The 17,610-nt window shown below is 35.6% G+C and overlaps 3 protein-coding genes, 1 long non-coding RNA gene and 1 pseudogene across 6 annotated transcripts; 2 read left to right on the top strand and 3 right to left on the bottom strand.

Annotated features, from left to right (window-relative positions):
• Positions 1–1,369: 1,369 nt before the first annotated feature.
• Positions 1,370–3,592, bottom strand: LOC104742515 (sodium/proton antiporter 2-like; annotated as a pseudogene). Its single transcript, XR_015580820.1, has 7 exons — positions 3,386–3,592; positions 3,081–3,254; positions 2,852–2,958; positions 2,392–2,631; positions 1,959–2,267; positions 1,577–1,871; positions 1,370–1,489 (listed from the first exon to the last, which is right to left on the bottom strand). The product of XR_015580820.1 is annotated as a sodium/proton antiporter 2-like (transcript).
• Positions 3,593–4,154: 562 nt separating this feature from the next.
• LOC104742516 (uncharacterized) lies at positions 4,155–9,156 on the top strand. 2 transcript variants are annotated; one of them, XM_087486421.1, is made up of 5 exons: positions 4,155–5,473; positions 5,638–7,384; positions 7,469–8,006; positions 8,086–8,185; positions 8,290–9,156. In XM_087486421.1, the coding sequence occupies exons 3-5, from the start codon at positions 7,600–7,602 to the stop codon at positions 8,971–8,973; spliced, it is 1,191 nt and encodes a 396-aa protein (XP_087342547.1). In that variant the 5' UTR covers positions 4,155–5,473; positions 5,638–7,384; positions 7,469–7,599; the 3' UTR covers positions 8,974–9,156. The 2 variants fall into 2 exon arrangements, with proteins under 2 accessions (XP_087342547.1, XP_010461832.1); XM_010463530.2 differs by having other exon boundaries at positions 4,962–5,473; positions 5,638–8,006.
• Positions 9,157–9,248: 92 nt separating this feature from the next.
• On the bottom strand, positions 9,249–11,380 carry LOC104742518 (uncharacterized). Its single transcript, XR_760542.3, has 7 exons — positions 11,322–11,380; positions 10,783–11,035; positions 10,347–10,390; positions 10,150–10,192; positions 10,044–10,080; positions 9,819–9,949; positions 9,249–9,601 (listed from the first exon to the last, which is right to left on the bottom strand). It is a non-coding gene; the product is annotated as an uncharacterized LOC104742518 (long non-coding RNA).
• Positions 11,381–11,806: 426 nt separating this feature from the next.
• On the top strand, positions 11,807–14,356 carry LOC147928761 (uncharacterized). Its single transcript, XM_087486261.1, has 3 exons — positions 11,807–11,811; positions 12,059–13,111; positions 13,192–14,356. Exons 1-3 carry the CDS (start codon positions 11,807–11,809, stop codon positions 14,354–14,356), a joined length of 2,223 nt encoding a protein of 740 aa, XP_087342387.1.
• A 432-nt stretch (positions 14,357–14,788) lies between these two features.
• Positions 14,789–15,398, bottom strand: LOC147928762 (uncharacterized protein At4g04775-like). The gene is made up of 3 exons (XM_087486262.1): positions 15,374–15,398; positions 15,146–15,288; positions 14,789–15,076 (listed from the first exon to the last, which is right to left on the bottom strand). Exons 1-3 carry the CDS (start codon positions 15,396–15,398, stop codon positions 14,789–14,791), a joined length of 456 nt encoding a protein of 151 aa, XP_087342388.1.
• Positions 15,399–17,610: the final 2,212 nt, after the last annotated feature.

The raw sequence follows: 17,610 nt of genomic DNA on the forward strand, positions 1-17,610 counted from the left end.
GATGGACTGCTCTAATAACATGTAAAATTAGGTATTCAACTGACTCAGTTTTCATTCATAAAAATTACAATCCTATATATACATAATTAGCTCTAGGGTTTCTAGGTTTACATAAACCATCATTGACGTAAACAAGACATTATAACAAGTCCAATATACAAGGTCCAGTATAACCTTAATACTCCCTCTAATAGTTTCACAAAAATGTCCTATTAATAGAAATAATTAAACTAAATCTTGTTTTAATCCCAGTTATTTAAGTTTATAAATTATAGAAAAAAACTTATTTGGTGTATTGATATAGAGTATTATAAAAATTTACAGATTTCTTTTATTGTGTGAAAATGGTAAAATGATACTCCCTATGTCCCAAACTTTATGTCTAGTTTTTTTTTTTTTTTTTTTTTTTTTTTTTTTTTTTTTAATGTAATAGCTTATGATATTTTTCTATTGGTTGAACTTTAAAAAATGATAAATTATTTATTATTTTTTTTTATTTTACTTATAGCCAAAAAAAAAACTTTTATAAAATGGGACCGAAGGAGCATTCTTTATAAAAGGGAGAGGGTGATAATAACTACACCGATATTAACAACAATGGCTCATCTCAAATTCTATTGTCAATTTTAATGATTTCTTTTTATCATACAACTCTTAAACACTCAAACTAATTTCTGTAATAAACTGAGTAGCATTTTTTAAATTTATAAATATAGCCAATAATTAACTTTAATTCCCGCATATTATCCTTTGTTTGGTGGTAACCTAGATGTCTATATGCTTATTATGTTATCAATATGAGTTTTTTTTTCTCCTCAGCATTTGCTAAGAATGTCGAACGAGGATACTACAGAGATAACAAAATCACTTGTACTAGCGGATCCGACCTACTGTATATTGATTTAATAAGCTTGCACTAAGATTAGAGAAGTTGATTAAACTGTCGACATGAAAAAAAAAAATAAGGGCGTAGGAAAACTCAATCTCTGTTACTTACTAACATCCCATTGTTATATGTAATCTCTTAACTTTTAGATATGTCTTTAATTTTACACACTTATATTGCATTGGCTCTTTTCATCTCACTGAATTATTTCATATCTTCATTGTATGGGTTTTTTTTTAACCTTTCCTTGAATTTTAAGTTATAAAATCTTGTTTGTTTTGTCTTTCAACTTTGTTTTTGATAAATGAATCTCTGATGTATGACAAATATTTTAATTTAAAATCTTCTAAACACCAATGAAACCACCTTCATGATGTACGGGATGTTGTCATATATATATATATATATATATATATATATATATATATAATGTTATATAATATTCCAGTTTATAGATATTGAAACTCTTGATGCTAGAGTAGCTTATGATTCACTGAACAAATAGATATAAACCACGGTTGTTGAAAGTTAAAGAGAGAAACTATTAACCGTGAGGTAAGTCCAGATACCAGCAGTAAAACCAAGAAAAGTATAACCAGTCACCTGCACGACAAAGAAGAGAAAACAACTAAACTTTTGTTATCTATATGTTGAACAAGCCAGAGAGGTATCTAACTATCTAAGTATTACCTTACGGAAGTACCAAAAGAAATCAACTTTCTCCATACCCATGAAGGCTACTCCAGCAGCAGATCCAGTAATAAGCATGGAACCGCCGGTTCCAGCGCAAAGTGAAATGAGTTGCCAGAACTCAGAATCTTGAGGGAACGTTGAGAGATTATACATCCCCATGGTTGCTGAAACCAATGGGACGTTATCTAGGATGGATGATACCACACCAATAATAACGGCAATCAACTCAACATTGGGTATATGAGCATTAAGATAGTTTGCAATCACTTTGAGAATCCCAGCTGCATCAAGACTAAAAAAATAGACAACAATATATATAAATCTCTTATACAACAAAGATACTAGTTAATGTGGTTGAGTGAAACATTTTTGTGGTTACGTGCTCATAGATAACAGAATTCCAAGGAAAAAGAAAGCTCCTTGTGAATCTATCCGAGACAAAGCGTGTGGAAGTTTTAGGTGTTGTCTCTCTAAGTCCCCATAATGGATCACATCAGTCAAAATCCATATAACTCCAAGACCCAACAAAATACCCAGGTAAGGAGGTAATCCGGTTAATGACTTAAATATTGGGACAAAAACTAAAGCTCCAAAACCAACTCCAAATACAAGCTTTCCTCTTGGAGCAGTCTGATCATAATCTAATAATGGGGTAGGAGGATTATTTAGTCCCACTCCGTTTACCTCACTGAAATTTACAAAAAAAAAAAAAAAAAAAAAAAAAAAAAAAAATGAAAACCACATCAACCTATGCAGTATTGAAACTTTACAAGAAGTTGTAACACGTCGAGGATTCAAGAAGAGTTTATGACCTTGTCAATGACATGAAAGCCAGTGGAACATAGATAAAAGTATAATCTATATCATTTGCATATTCAAGGCCTTTAATTAATTTAATCATCTGAATCAAAAAAAAAAATGTGAAAAAGACCTTTATAGTCGAAAATGTTGATATATGGCCATGTATCCATAGCATAGTTGTAGTAACATCACCAATAGGAGTCCAAGCTCCTCCTGCATTTGCTGCTATGACCACAACTGCTCCTAAAAGTCTTGCCATAGGATATTGAACATAATGTATATACTAACATTAATAAACATCATTATTGTTTCATATTCTCTTTATTAAAAAGATAATAATATAACTACATAAAATAGAGATTCTCTCTTAAAAACCAATGTCAAAAATAGGTGTTTCCTTGATTCACAATAAATCAGCTTAATACCTAGAGCCAAAAAACAAAAACTAACAAAAATATAAGATTTCCGTACTTGCGGTATTCTGATAAAGGAACCAGTCTTTTCAGTAGAGAAACCATAACAATAGTAGTTGTTAGGTTGTCAAGAACGGAGCTAAGGAAAAATGTAGCAAAACCAATCTGAAAAGGAAACCATAAAGCTAAAGTCAAGATAATGCGAGAGAAAGAGCGAAGAAGAAAACTCATATCCTCAAAACATAAATGTAGGAAGCATAAATATATCAGAAATGGAACAACAGTACCATCCATAAAAGTATATTTGGTTTCCTAGATGTTAGATAATCTGTAACTAGCTTGAATCCTTGATGAGCATCAATTATCTCTACAATAGTCATTGCGCCGAGCAAATAAAACACTATTTGACTAACTTCACTTGTTGCGTGTTGAAACTCTAAAACAATACTTTCTAGAGAAGCCTGTAAACATGCGCTTATCACATTATTGATCACATAAATGTAGAGCTATTTTGTTTTTAAGCTATACTTCAACAGAGCATTTACAATAGAGATGAATCCAAATGAAAAAAAAAAGTACTATGAATTTTTACCCCGATGCTTTGCACAGCCCACAAACTCACGGCCATCAAAAGTGCTATTCTGCTTTTATTGATAGATAAAGACTTCTCGAAGATGATCACAACATAACCTATTACAAACAACAATACCATAACAATATTTTGTATCATGATGTTGTATGCAAATAGCTGTAAAATAATTTTATGAATTATGATGTATGATGTATCTTTTTCTAGATATAGTCTTAAAGCCAAGGTTATGAAAGAGAATATTCTTAAAAAAAACTTTGCATAATTTTTTACAGATTTTTAGCTTTTAATATTAATATTTATTTAATTAAATCAAGAATAGATATTCGAAAACATATTGTGCAGAATTATATCTTATTATACAAAACTTGATTTTGAGAGTTATAGTAACTCACAAGACCGCAACATGTGTTAGTGATCAGATTTTTAAAACAAATATAATTAAAATAATGTTAGTTTTCCAAATATGAGATGATAAAAGTTTTTAATTTCTTTTCTTTGCTAGTTATGTTTATATTAATGTTTAACTATTTCTAATACTAAGTAAATTATAGATCTTATATAATGCACATCTTATTTTTGATTTGCTAATTAATAAACTATATCTCTTATCCATTAAGATGAGGTGCATATAATTAAAATCTGATGTTATTATAATATAATAATGAACTCTAAATCCGATTTTTTTTTGTAATTTTTTTTAAAAAAAAAAAGAAAAAGAAATTGAACATAACAATGTTCTATTTCTTCCTTCATCGTTTCATTTCTCTTTGAAACGAGCTGACCCATTTTTATTTATTTAATAATTAACTATTGATCTTATATCCACTATCAACCTAAACAACATTCAAATTCAAACACCGAAAATAATAGTATTAAACCAGCAGTAAACCAATAACTAATCCAATGATATCATGAAACCAATAACCAACATCTTAACATGGTTCTAATGACCAAACTCTAACAACCTAACAGAAACCATACATAAACCAATCAAGGCACTACACTAGTAACAATCGATTATATAGCTACAAATACCTGTTACGGAAATAATTGTAGGAACAAATAGCTACATTATGTGACAAATTTGTTACAATATATGAGATAATTTATTTTGTAGCTATTTTGTGAGGAATCGTAGTTAAATAATGACAGATAGTTACCAATGCATTTTGTAGTAAAATTGCTACATTATTTATTACACATTATATTGTAGCGGTTGTTCTCACAACATGAGCTGTCACAAGATGTAGTAAATCTTTTGAAAATAATTATTAAAAAATAGATTAATAGTATAATACATTTGCTACGAATAACTAGTAATTGTTGCGACAATTTGAACGTGTAGCAAATGTCGTTGCAATTTAGCTACAGAATGATGTTTGTCGTTTTACGTAGTGAATTATTGGTGCTCCATGTTGTCGATAATGGGGAGTAATATTATTGTGAGTGTGACATAAATTTCAATGTAGCAATAATGGGGTGGTCACATCAACATTTTGGGAAACAACCACCGTTCATTTGTGAGAATGGTTATATTTAATCTATTATATAAACATTGTCTCTCTTCTATAAGAACACAAAATGACTACTCTTACATATTCAGAAATCGTCTTCTCGTCCTTCTTTGTTTTTTTTTTGTGTGTGTATGTTCTTTCTTTATTCATTGATAAATCCTTTTTTCAACTTATTCAAATGTCTTCCTCAAGTAATAATATTGAAGTTCAGCGAGCATGGATGTATCAGCGTATGGATCCATATACAGCGAAAGTTTCTGTAGATTATGAAATTGGGTTGGCGCACTTCTTGAGTTTTGCTCAGCAACGATTTTATGAGGGAGGTAGAATTTGGTGTCCATGCCGGCAGTGTAAAAACGGAGAGCTTCCACGGGCATTTATATAACAAGGGGTTTCAACCCAACTACTATGTTTGGACAGCTCATGGAGAAACGTTCGAGCCTCAATACCAATATCAAGGGGGACACGAATTTTTTGATAACACTGCATATCAAACACCCGAACCGGAATGGAATTCTAATGCATACATGGGTCAGTTTGCCTCTAGAGAAGAAATCTTGATGCCACAAACAAGGTAATTATGTAGATTAAAAAAATAACTTACTTTTGAGACTCATGTTAATTAAAATAAACATCAAATAATAAATTACATATATATTAATAAAACTATATAGATATATGTTATATAAATAGTAACAATTAGCAACGTTACTTAAGAATTTTTTGTTTTTCTTATAGAATGAATACTGAAAGGGGTGAACACTCTGACGAACCTGTTGTACCAGATGATGATTGGGAAGTCCCTAACGCTGAGGCTGCTAGTTTTTTCAACCGTTTAAATACTGCTAGCCAACCTCTTTATGATAATTGTGTAGAAAGCTTGTCACAATTCTCGTTAGCTGCTGATGTGATGCACATTAAGACGAACCACAATCTAGCCGAAACATGTGTCGATGATGTTTTACACTTGATTCATAAGATTTTACCTGAAGATAATGTTGCTTCCAAAAGCTATTACGAAACGGAGAAGTTGATGCGTACATTGAGTATGCCGTACCATAGGATTGATGTCTGTCAAAATAATTGCATTATTTTTTGGGGTGACACCGATGAAAGTTTAATCATATGCAAATTTTGTGAGCATCCAAGGTACAAACCAGAGAAGACATCGAGGAAACGTTCCTTTGCTACAAAACGTATTCCATACAAGAAGATGTTTTATCTGCAATTATCAGATAGACTAAAAAGATTGTATCTTTCTGAGAGAACAACATCACATATGAGGTGGCATGCAGAACATACATGCCATGATGGAAAGATGGAACATCCTTCAGATGGTAAGGCGTGGAAGCATTTTCAAGAGCTTTATCCGGAGTTTGCATCTAAAAGTAGGAATGTTTACCTAGGTCTTTGTACAGATGGGTTTAACCCATTTGGATCATCTGGTGGTAATTATTCTTGTGGCCTATTATTCTTACTCCATATAATCTCCCGCCAGATATGTGCATGAAAAGAGAATATTTATATCTTAGCATTTTAGTCCCAGGGAGAACCCATCCAAAACGAAGTTTGGATGTTTTTTGCGACCGTTGATTGAAGAATTGCAGTCACTATTTTGGTGTTGAAGCATTTGATGTTTCCATCAAGCAGAATTTCAATCTAAAAGCAGTGTTAATGTGGACGATAAGTGATTTTCCGGCATTGGGGATGTTATCTGGATAGACAACTCATGGAAGATTATCATGTCCGTATTGTATGGAGGACACCGATGCTTTTCAATTAAAGCATGGTCGTAAATCAAGTTGGTTTGATTGTCATCGAAGATTTTTGCCACCAGATCATGTGTATCAACAAAATAGGAGATCTTTTCTGAAGAATAAGGGTGTCCATAAGAGTGGACCTCATTATCGCTCGGGAGATGAAATCTTAGAGCATCATTTGGATGAAATTTATGGAATGCAGAAAACAGCTGAATGTGGTGGCAACGGTCATGTAAACACCTGAATTGAAGGCTATGGTGTTACTCATCAATGGCATAAGCGTAGTATTTTCTGGGAGCTGCCATATTGGAGGACATATCTTCTTCGACATTGCTTGGATGTAATGCATATTGAGAAAAACTTTTTCGATAACTTTATTAACACTTTGCTAAATCTCACAGGCAAAACAAAGGATTCCCTAAACTCACGGAAAGATTTGGTTATGTATTGTGATCGCAAACCTTTACATCTTACTGAGTTCGGGAAGGCTCCAATTCTAATATTCAGGTTGTCTCCAAATGCCAAGCGGGAATTTCTGAAATGGTTAAAGGATGTGGCAAAGTTTCTGGATGGGTATGTATCAAACATAGGACGATGCATACACATTGACCACGATTCGAAAATATATGGTTTGAAAAGTCACGATTGCCATGTCATTATGAAACGATTATTTCCGTTCATTTTCTGTGAACTCCTGCCTTTATAAGTCCATGAAGCAATCTCAGGTAAATATAAATATCTACCATACGTATCTTACCAAAAAAAATATAGTATGTTTAAGTTATTATTTGGTTCACTTGTCAATGTAGATGTGGGTATTTTTTTCCGCGATCTCTGTTCAAGATCGTTGAACAGAAGTGAGATATATCGTTTGAAAAATAATATAGCCCAGACGCTTTGCAACCTGGAGAAGATATTTCCACCATCATTTTTTGATGTTATGGAACATTTGACTGTACACTTACCTGAAGAAGCTGAGCTTCGTGGACCGGTGCAGTTTCTATGGATGTATCCATTCGAACGATTCATGTTTCACCTCAAGAAAAAAGCGAATAATAAAGCAAGTGTTGAAGGTTCAATTGTGGAGCAGTTTATCAATGAAGAAATCACAAATTTCAGCTTTCACCACTACGACTCTATCGGAGATATTGTGTTAAATAGTACTCAGAAACGACATGCTAGTGGGTTTGCTCAGCTATATAACTACTCATACGATGTACCAGCATTATTTAGACATGTTGGTGGGGGAAGTGGTAAAACATATTATGAGTGGTTGAATGATGACGATCACCACATCGCCCATACATATATTCTCCTCAATTGTGAAGAACTACAACAATTTGAAAGGTAAACATGACATCTCACATGTAAATTATATGTTCACAATATAATCTTTTATGCTAACATCACTTATTAATATATGCAGATTATTTGACAATGAGGCTAGAGAGAGAAATGATGGGCTCACCGATGAGGCGTTAGCAACATTGAAAGAAAGAGACTATTCTGACTGGTTATACAATTTGGTATGTGTCATGCTATCATATTGGTGGTCCAGTGGATTGTCATAACTTTTAACATGTGTGGACGCTTACTTATATGAGACGTTTTTTTCTGACTGGTTATACAGATTCCAAGCGATTACACAAATTCGTTGTATCCGTTGTGGTTACATGAGCTTGTGCGAGGGCCAATACGGAAGTCCACATGTTGGAATGCATACTTTTCGCGAGGATATAACTTTCATACGGTTAACCATGCAGTTAATAAAAGTACAACCAATTACGGGATTTGTGTGCGGGGTAGTTCTGAATACGAACAGACGTACTATGGAAAATTGCAACAAGTGATTCAGATCGCTTATCACGGAGCTGTTGGGTTGAAGGTAACTTTATTTCGATGTGATTGGTTTGATACGACTTTGGGATCAGGGACGAGAATGTGTAAAGCTGGTGTTGTTGAGGTTCGTGCGTCTGGAGTATATCACAAGTATGATCCATTCTTTTTGACAACACAAGCAGATCAAGTCTGTTTTTTCCCATACCCACGTGTCAAGCGCCGATTAAACGAGTGGTTGGTTGTTGTGAAAGTATATCCGAGAGGAATACATGACATAGTCATCGAGCAAAGAGCACCATTACAGGAAGTCGACAATGATCTTTATCCGAATTCAGTAAATGTACTTAATGTAAGATCACTAGTTTTACCTGGTGTGGATCTAGAAGATATTCCAGAAGATCCAGTCGATGAAGATTCGGAAGATCAGGATTCTGATGTGGAGATGACAGATGAATCAGAATATTTTAGTTCATGAGAGGAAGAATAATTACGAATCCAAAAGACTTGTGCAGTTTCAAGATTTATGTTTCTCATTATGGATATCTGTGTCGTTATAGTAGCTATTTAAGTATTTTACCTGTTTCAAGACGAATACTAAAGATCTTCACAGACTGTCATAACATGAGAATTTTGAAGTTATCATTTGCATTTTTAAAAACAGTTTAATATACAGACACTAATTGATACTGATTTGAAAAGGTTCACTATATTTTGTTCTATCAGTAATTGTAACTTACTCTATTGTGAAAGTTTATATAACTACAATCCATCAAATATTTAAGTTAACGAACAGACTGGTACACTGGATTTTCATAAATGCCCAAAAAATAAACTGTCATGTGGTCATATTCATAATGTAGTAGAGTAACCACATTCGCATACATCCACCCTTAAAAAGATTTAGGCATTACACAAAAAACTACTTGACCTCAATATAACTAATCGTCATTACTTTTTTTTCCCCTCTTCCAATCGAAATAAACGATTGATCACCTAATGCAAATTCTCCACGACGGTTTCTAGATATTTCACTATCTTCTTCAACGCAATTACTTCGTCTAAGTGACTGTCCTCACCGACATCCTCACCGACATCCATCTGGTCTATAAGAACACACAACAATGCCCAAGTCATCTATACAGACACATAAAGTATGCTTAAGGTTTTTAAGCTGACATGAACGATTATAAACATCTGTTTCTTACCTGCATTAGCACAATATCTCTGATATCTATATGTAACCGGAGATAACACAAATATTTAGTGACAACGGTTTTACTTGAAAACCCTTAACACGTTGATGGAAGATAATATCAATACCTTTGATGGTGCATTCGTACATTATCTATCCTTGAAAGATTCACTTTCTCGAGTCGGAGACAAACTATCGTCATCACTTCTTTGCCACTGAGAAACGTATTCCGGAAACGAATTCCTTATATGAGGAGGTTCTGTTAGAGTTTACGAATGAAAAAGCATCAGTGAAAGGACCTTGCGTTATGTGATAAAGCTGCATCAACAAAAAAAAGGATCGGTGATACTTACCTAAAATTATTGAGTCTTGAAGATAGGTATCTGAATTCTGCACGTACAAACCTAAATCAGATGTTGAGTTTTTGTGAAACATGTTTGGTTTATAGGGATTACTTACATCTTCCTCTTTCTCTTTGTTGCTCTTACCTCCTGATAAGTATCTACATCACGATTTAGAAAGTATCAAAAAAACCAGATAATCTATAACAAAACGAAGCCGTATAGATGCAATAATTGTTTCACAAATTAAAGCTGTATCTAGAAAAACCTATCAAAACTATTAAGCTCCATTATTGAGATCATAAACCGGCAAACCTGTTTCGTATGTGGTCTTTGCCATCGCCTATTATGGGGTGCAGCTACACAAACAAGAGTTACCATTACGAGAGACATTCAGAAAGTAAAAATTGAGATATAGGCATTACCAATTCTCTTAAGAGAATCAAAATGTATAACTACAAAGTTAGTAGAACAAACTTGAACCAAGACATTTGTATGCAGAACAACATGGAGATATTCCGACAGAGGCAGATACAGAGCTAGGCACATGATTTTATATATGACCGAAAACCATGACTTTCTAAGCCACAAATGTTTAATATATGTATTCTGAAAGTTATTTCCATCCCTCTACCTCTCAACCAAAATTTTCAATAACTCTCAATTGGTTGAAGATAACCTAGCAACTCAACAGATTTATACAGTGATTTACAAAATAAATAACGAAGATGACATGATTGTATTGACTTACGATTACAAGAGGAAGGCTTTCCCGGAGTTGTTCGTTATTTACGTTGGGTGAGGGAGGGGATGAAAACTCTGGTGAGATACGGAGGAAGGTGGATAACAACAAGAGATTGTGGATGATAAACTGTTTCACAACTCTCAATCGACTGTAATAGATAAATACAGAAGTCGAGATCTGAGAAAGGAGAGAGACAGAGTAAACGATGTAGCAGACTAGCAAAAAAAAAAAAAAAAAGACGAATCTATCTTTTGGTTTTCTGAACGGAAGTCAAAAGCCCATCAGGCCCAAATGTGATGTTACATACTTTTTATGGACCGAACAACTTCTCCTCCTTGCATATAGATATCTTGGTCGAAATTCTTGGTTGCAAGTGGGATTTAATTAAGCTTTAATCTATAGATATTACTCTTACCATAGGGTATGTGTCCTTCATCTATACGATCACACGTCAATCCTTGCGTTTAATTGTACACAAGTGGGTGTATAATGAGTAACTTTTGTAACAAAGTATTTACACAAAAACATCACTTCTCCAAACTCACATCTTCTCATTGAAATAAGTTTTTTTGTGTGCCTCTTTACGGAAAATCGGTATTTTCATACTCCAGCTAAGGGGTATGTTGAATTCATACACCAGCTATAATATTGAGTGAATCCATACACAAAGTTTAGTAAAATTCAAATTGGCTGCACCAACTCGACAAACAGTGTAAGAACATGCACAAGCCGTGACGGTGTTATCTGACCGTTAACAGCTGCTTACGTGGATGCCACGTAATAAACGACGTCCTATTAAGATACGAAAGAAAGAGCTTCTTTTTTCCAAAACGACGTCGTTTCCATTGTCTTCTTCTTAAGCCATCTACTTCTTCTTTCCCAACTCGAGTTATGTTTCTCAATCCCGACTCATGTTTCTTCTCTTTTTTTCACCAATAAATCAAAATCAATTGGTCAATTGATTCAATTATCAACGATTGTCGACCGTGGAGAGTGTATAAAGTGTTGTTAACCGTATTGTCATCGGAAAATGAGGTAGTTTTAATTCAATTTTTAGGGTTTTTATAATTTAGGGATTTTCTTAATTGAGATACTTAGGAGTGTTTATTTAGAAAACCCGATGGATTTTGCGTGTAATTGTGTAGTTTAGATGAGATTGATGTGTGTTCTTAAGTTTGGAACTAGTTTAGCTCTTACAAAAATATCATGAACACCAAGTGTTCGATAATATATGTAAACGAAATGAATAACCCTCTAATTCTTTTAAGTTTTTTTTTTTCAGCTCTGATGAGGATGTCATATTCCAATGCCACAATGGTGGGGAGTTTGGAGTTGTTGATGGGAAAAAAATTACTTATGTTGGAGGATCGGCTCTAACCCTTGAAAGCAAACCAGAAAGTGTTGTGACTAATCTGATGGCGGCATTGGACGATCCTCTTTATGGGCAGAAAATCTGGTATAAGTATCCATTTGAAGATTTTTCAGAGCTGAAGTTAATAAATGAAGGTGAGAATTTTCAGAAAATGTGTACAACTGCGGTTTGGGTTAAGTCGATAGAAATCTTTCTAGAGAAAGAACAGCATGAGCTTCTTGAAGTTGGTTCTCATGGTGATGATAGAGATGGTGCTCATAGTGATAGAGATGGTTCTGTTGGCGATGATAGAGATGGTGCTCATAGTGATAGAGATGGTTCTCATGGTGATGATAGAGATGCTCATAGGGTATTTGTTGACATGGAAGATCGAGTGGAGGAGAACTTAGCAGGTTTTGTTGACGAAGAAGAGCATGATAATGATGAGAATACTCCTCCTAACTCAGATTGCGAGGACGTTGAAAGAAGATATATGAGGTGCAAAAAAGGTAGTGGAGAAATAAAACTAGAGCAAGTCTTTGATAGTATAGGTGAGTTTAAAGAAGCTGTGGTTGACTATGCTCTTAAGAATGGAGAGAATATAAAGTTTACAAGATGGGATTCAGAGAAGAGTGAAGTAAGGTGTTCCATTGGAGGGAATTGCAAATTCAAGATCTACTGCTCCTATGAAGATAAAATTGGAAAGTACATGGTGAAGACATGCAATGATGTCAATGCATGTACAAAGGACGGGTTTAGTAAAGTGATCAAGAGTGGAGTCCTTGCTCAGTTGTTCTTGAATGACATAAGGAAGGATCTGACATTCAATGCTAAGGCGATGCAAGATGCGATTGAGGAGCGTTACACCATAGTTGCTACTTATGATCAGTGTCGGACAACTAGAGCAAAAGCATTGAAGATGATTCAAGAGGAATATGATGAGCAATTTGCTCGTCTACATGATTACATGGAACATCTTTTAGAGTAAGTCAAGCTTTTTTTACTTTGCTTTTCTTATAATTTTGGAGTTAGTCGGTAATATGGGTTTGATTTCTGTTTTGTAGATCAAATCCGGGTTCAACAGTGGAGGTTGGGACATTGACTGATGATGCTGGTATCGTCAGGTTTGATAGGTTTTATGTCTGCTTTGAAGCCCTTCGGAAGACTTGGCTTGCATATTGTCGGCCAATAATTGGCATAGATGGTTGCTTCTTAAAAAACGGTGTGAAAGGACAACTGTTGGCAGCTGTAGGAAGAGATGCTAACAATCAGTTCTATCTGGTTGCTTGGGCAGTTGTGCAAACAGAGAACTATGATGCTTGGTTGTGGTTCATTAAGAAGCTGAAATTTGATTTGAAGCTTGAAGATGGTGATGGATTTACCCTTATCTCTGATAGACAAAAGGGATTGCTCAATGTTGTTGATCAAGAGCTACCAAAGGTGGAACACCGGATGTGTGCACGCCATATCTATGGTAACCTTAGAAGAGTTTATCCAGGTAAAGATTTGCCAAAGAAGTTGTTTTGGGCAGTTGCGAAGAGTTTTAATGCATCTGAGCATAACAAAGCCATTGACGAATTGAAGAAGTTTGATGAAGGAGTGTATGAGGCATTGATGCAAAGGAATCCACGAAACTGTAGACGTGCCTTCTTTGGCTGCAAATCCAGTTGTAAAGATGTTTCTAATAACTTTTCTGAGTCTTACAACAATGCTATCAACAAAGCACGGGAAATACCATTAGTGGAGATGTTGGAGACAATAAGAAGACAAACTATAATGCGTATAGATGTGAGGTTTAAAAAAGCAATGAAACGTCAAGGAAAATACACTCTCAAGGTCGCCAACACCATCAAAGAGGAAGAGTTTTTACGAAAGTATTGTCAGGTAATTCCTTGTGGAAATGGGCAGTATGAGGTTCTCGAAAACAAACATGGATTCAAGGTTGATATGAATGCAAAGACATGTGCATGTCGAAGATGGAGTATGACAGGGATCCCTTGCCGCCATGTTTTAAGAGTCATACTAACCAAGAAGCACAATCCTGAAGATTATGTTAACTGTGATTGGTACTTGGCATCAACAAATGTCAAGATTTACTCTGAGTCAATCTCAGCAGTTAATGGCATTGGTTTTTGGATAAGATCTCAGGAGCCTAGGATTCAACCACCACCACGAGAAGTTACAAAAGGTCCCAAAAAGACAGAAAAAAAGAAAGAAGGGCAAGAATGAGTCTCCAAAGAAGAAGTCAAAAGGAAAAGAAGAACAAGAACAACTGAAGAAGAGAATCAAAGATTCAAAAGCTGGACAAGATAGTCGTTGTGGCCGGTGTAGTACCGTCGGTCATAATACTAGAAGTTATCCGGCTCTGGGAGTTGTTGGTAGAAGGTGGAAGAAGAAGAAAACTGGTGAAGAACCAAGCCAAGGACAAAGCCAAGAACCAAGCCAAGGACCAAGCCAAAGACCAAGCCAAGGACTTAGTCAAGCACCAACCCAAGGACCAAGCCATGGAATGGAATGAATGAACTAAATAGAAGGAAGTTAGTTTTTTGTTTTTGTCCGATGAGATTGAAAGTTTTTGTGGTAATCTCATAGTTAACAACAAAAACACTTAACAACTCCATGATTACATGCTTAATCACAACAAAAACACTTAACAACACATTACACAAATATTACATAGTAGACAAAAGCCACAACTAAACCACCACAAACAATCATGTTCTTGAAGCTTCTTAGCTCTTGAATCTCTTTCTCATAAGAACTCACCACACCTTTGAGCTCTACAATATCCTTTTCACATCTTTCTGCGATTTCTTTGATAGCTTCTACCTCATCTAATCCCTTTGCTAAGCTTCCCACTTCTCTTTCTATTTTGTCAACTACACTTTCAACCTCTTCCATCTCCTCAACCATGCTTATGCCGGTCCACTTAAACAAATGATTCGGATTCTAATACAAAAATACACATTATGAGAAGGTTATGAGAACAATTTTCATATGACCAACTATATTGATTACCTCATCGGATCCATTAGGACAACAATGAAAGAGTCTTCCAGGATTTTTCATTGTGTTTGAAGTTCTCATTACAGAGAATCGACCACATCTACATTTTCGTGGGATTCCTCTTCCAATGACATTGACTCTGTTGCTGCTCACTCCTTCACCAATTCACAATCAAATAATATTTCTATCAAAATACACAAAGACTCGGAAACTAAACACATTATGTTCTCAATTACTCACTTGAAGAAGCTGATGATGAAGACATCTTACTCGATTTCGCCCAAAAACCCTAAATGTTCTAAAAATCCCCAAATCAATTGAACAAACTTTCTCTCGACTCGTGAAAGAAGTAAAAAGGAAGAAGACAATGGAAACGACGTCGTTTTGGACAAAAGAAGCTCTTTCTTTCGTATCTCAATACGACGTCGTTTATTACGTGGCATCCACGTAAGCAGCTGTTAACGAGAAGTTAACACCGTCACGGCTTCTGCATGTTCTTACACCGTTTGTCGAATTGGTGCAGCCAATTTGAATTTTACTAAACTTTGTGTATGGATTTACTCAATGTTATAGCTGGTGTATGAATTCAACATACCCCCTTAGCTGGGGTATGAAAATACCGATTTTCCTTAATCTTCTCATCCAAACTCACTCTTCTCCTTCTTACTCATCAGTGAATTTTCTGTAAACAAGTGTTACTCTCATTTGGATCTATCAACCCACATGTTCGTATCTCTTGTTTCTTCATACCCATGATACAAGTGACTCTCTTTAAACATCACTTTGACTTACAGTTACTCATCACCTTCTTATCTCACTCTTTGTTTCTATCTCCTGGTAACCGTATCAAAGTTATAACAGAGGCAGACGTACTTTGTCACCAAAATAGCTAACTCTCTGTTACCTCTCTGCTAACCGTAAGGTAAGTTAGGTAGGCTACTCAAATATCAGATCTTTAAGTAGGTTGTTTGGTTCCTTTTCACCCTAGGGTTTTATCTTGATCAGTTCATGAATATAGAAGATATTTTAATTGGGACATCATGTAATATGTAAGAGACTCTGGTTTATATTACTAACAGATCTAATACTTAATGATGTATCGTCGTAGATGAATCCAAATGGATCACAAGGTTCTGGTGGCTCAGCTGGTACAGGTCGTGGGTTTGGAGGTCGTCGTGGCGGTGGCCGTGGAGATGGTCGCGGTGAAGGCCGTGGTGGTGGACTCCCTGTCTTTGGTGGTGGACGTGGTGGTGTCGCGGGTCGTGGCGGGTGTGAAGGACGTGGTGGTGGTATTGGTCCTGTTCTTGGTGGTGGTGGACGTGGAGTAGTTGGTGCTGAAGGCACTGGTGGTGGCGGTGGTGGGGGTCGTGGTTATGGCTTTGGTGGTGGTGGGGGTCGTGGTTATGGCTTTCGTGGTGGATTTGGTGGGGGACCTGGTGATGGCCGCGGTTATGGACGTGGAGGACGCGGCGGTGGGATGCTTCACGGACAGGGCAAAGGTGCACAGGGCGGAAGGGGAAACAACAATGCAAAAGTGACCATTGATGCTTTACTGGCACAAGAATCTAGGAGATTGATGCCAGTTCTTCATCCGGAAAGACGAAATGGAGCAATGTGGTATGTGTCTTTCAAATGTTGAGTTTCATTATTGACTTGTTTTGATAATTTTAAGTCCAAGTTAATTGATTTGTGTGATGTATACCAAATAATATGTATATGGTGGTTGTTGGTATGTGTCTTGATGTATTTGTCTACTGCATCACACCAGTTTATGATACGATTGCAGGTGGTAATCAAGTTTACAAATCCAAAAGTATAACACAATTGTAACTACTAAACAACTACAACAGTACTAAATAAGAAAACGTTTTTATTTTGCTTCTCAGGTTTGGGCTTGATAACCCTCCACGGAGAACAATCGTTGCTTCAATCCGGAGGCATTTTGATGGACCATGGTATAACATCTCCTCTGTTCCCAATGAGGCGCTTATGCAATGGTAGGGTGCTTTCGTTGTAAGTCATGTGTTCATACTTTATTATACAAACATCTCCATATATTGAGACATTAATTAACCCCTAGATATTTTGTCTCCTGTTACAACAAAGTTTTTATTGGGGTGATGCAATTGGCGGAGAAGTGTATCATTTGTGGTATCATGTTCTTGGTGGCCGTCTTAGAGACATGATCTCGAAGGCTAAAGTTTCTGGGAATAAACCAGAATGGATAAGTGGGGAGATTTGGGAGACGATGCAGGAGTATTGGGGTACAGACGCGTCAAGGAAGAAGAGCAAGATAGCTTCAGAGAATCGCTTGTCTTCTCGTGATGGTTTTGGACCACATGCTCACACCTCTGGTTCCCGTTCATACGACCAGCTCCAAGAGTTAATTGTAACTTTTTCTGATCACCCTGAGTTTATAACTTTAACATCACTTATTCATAGTAGAAGTAGTTATATATATATATATATATATATAT

Source organism: Camelina sativa, chromosome 14, assembly GCF_030686135.1.
Source record: "Camelina sativa cultivar CO46 ecotype springtype chromosome 14, ASM3068613v1".
NCBI lineage: Eukaryota > Viridiplantae > Streptophyta > Magnoliopsida > Brassicales > Brassicaceae > Camelina > Camelina sativa.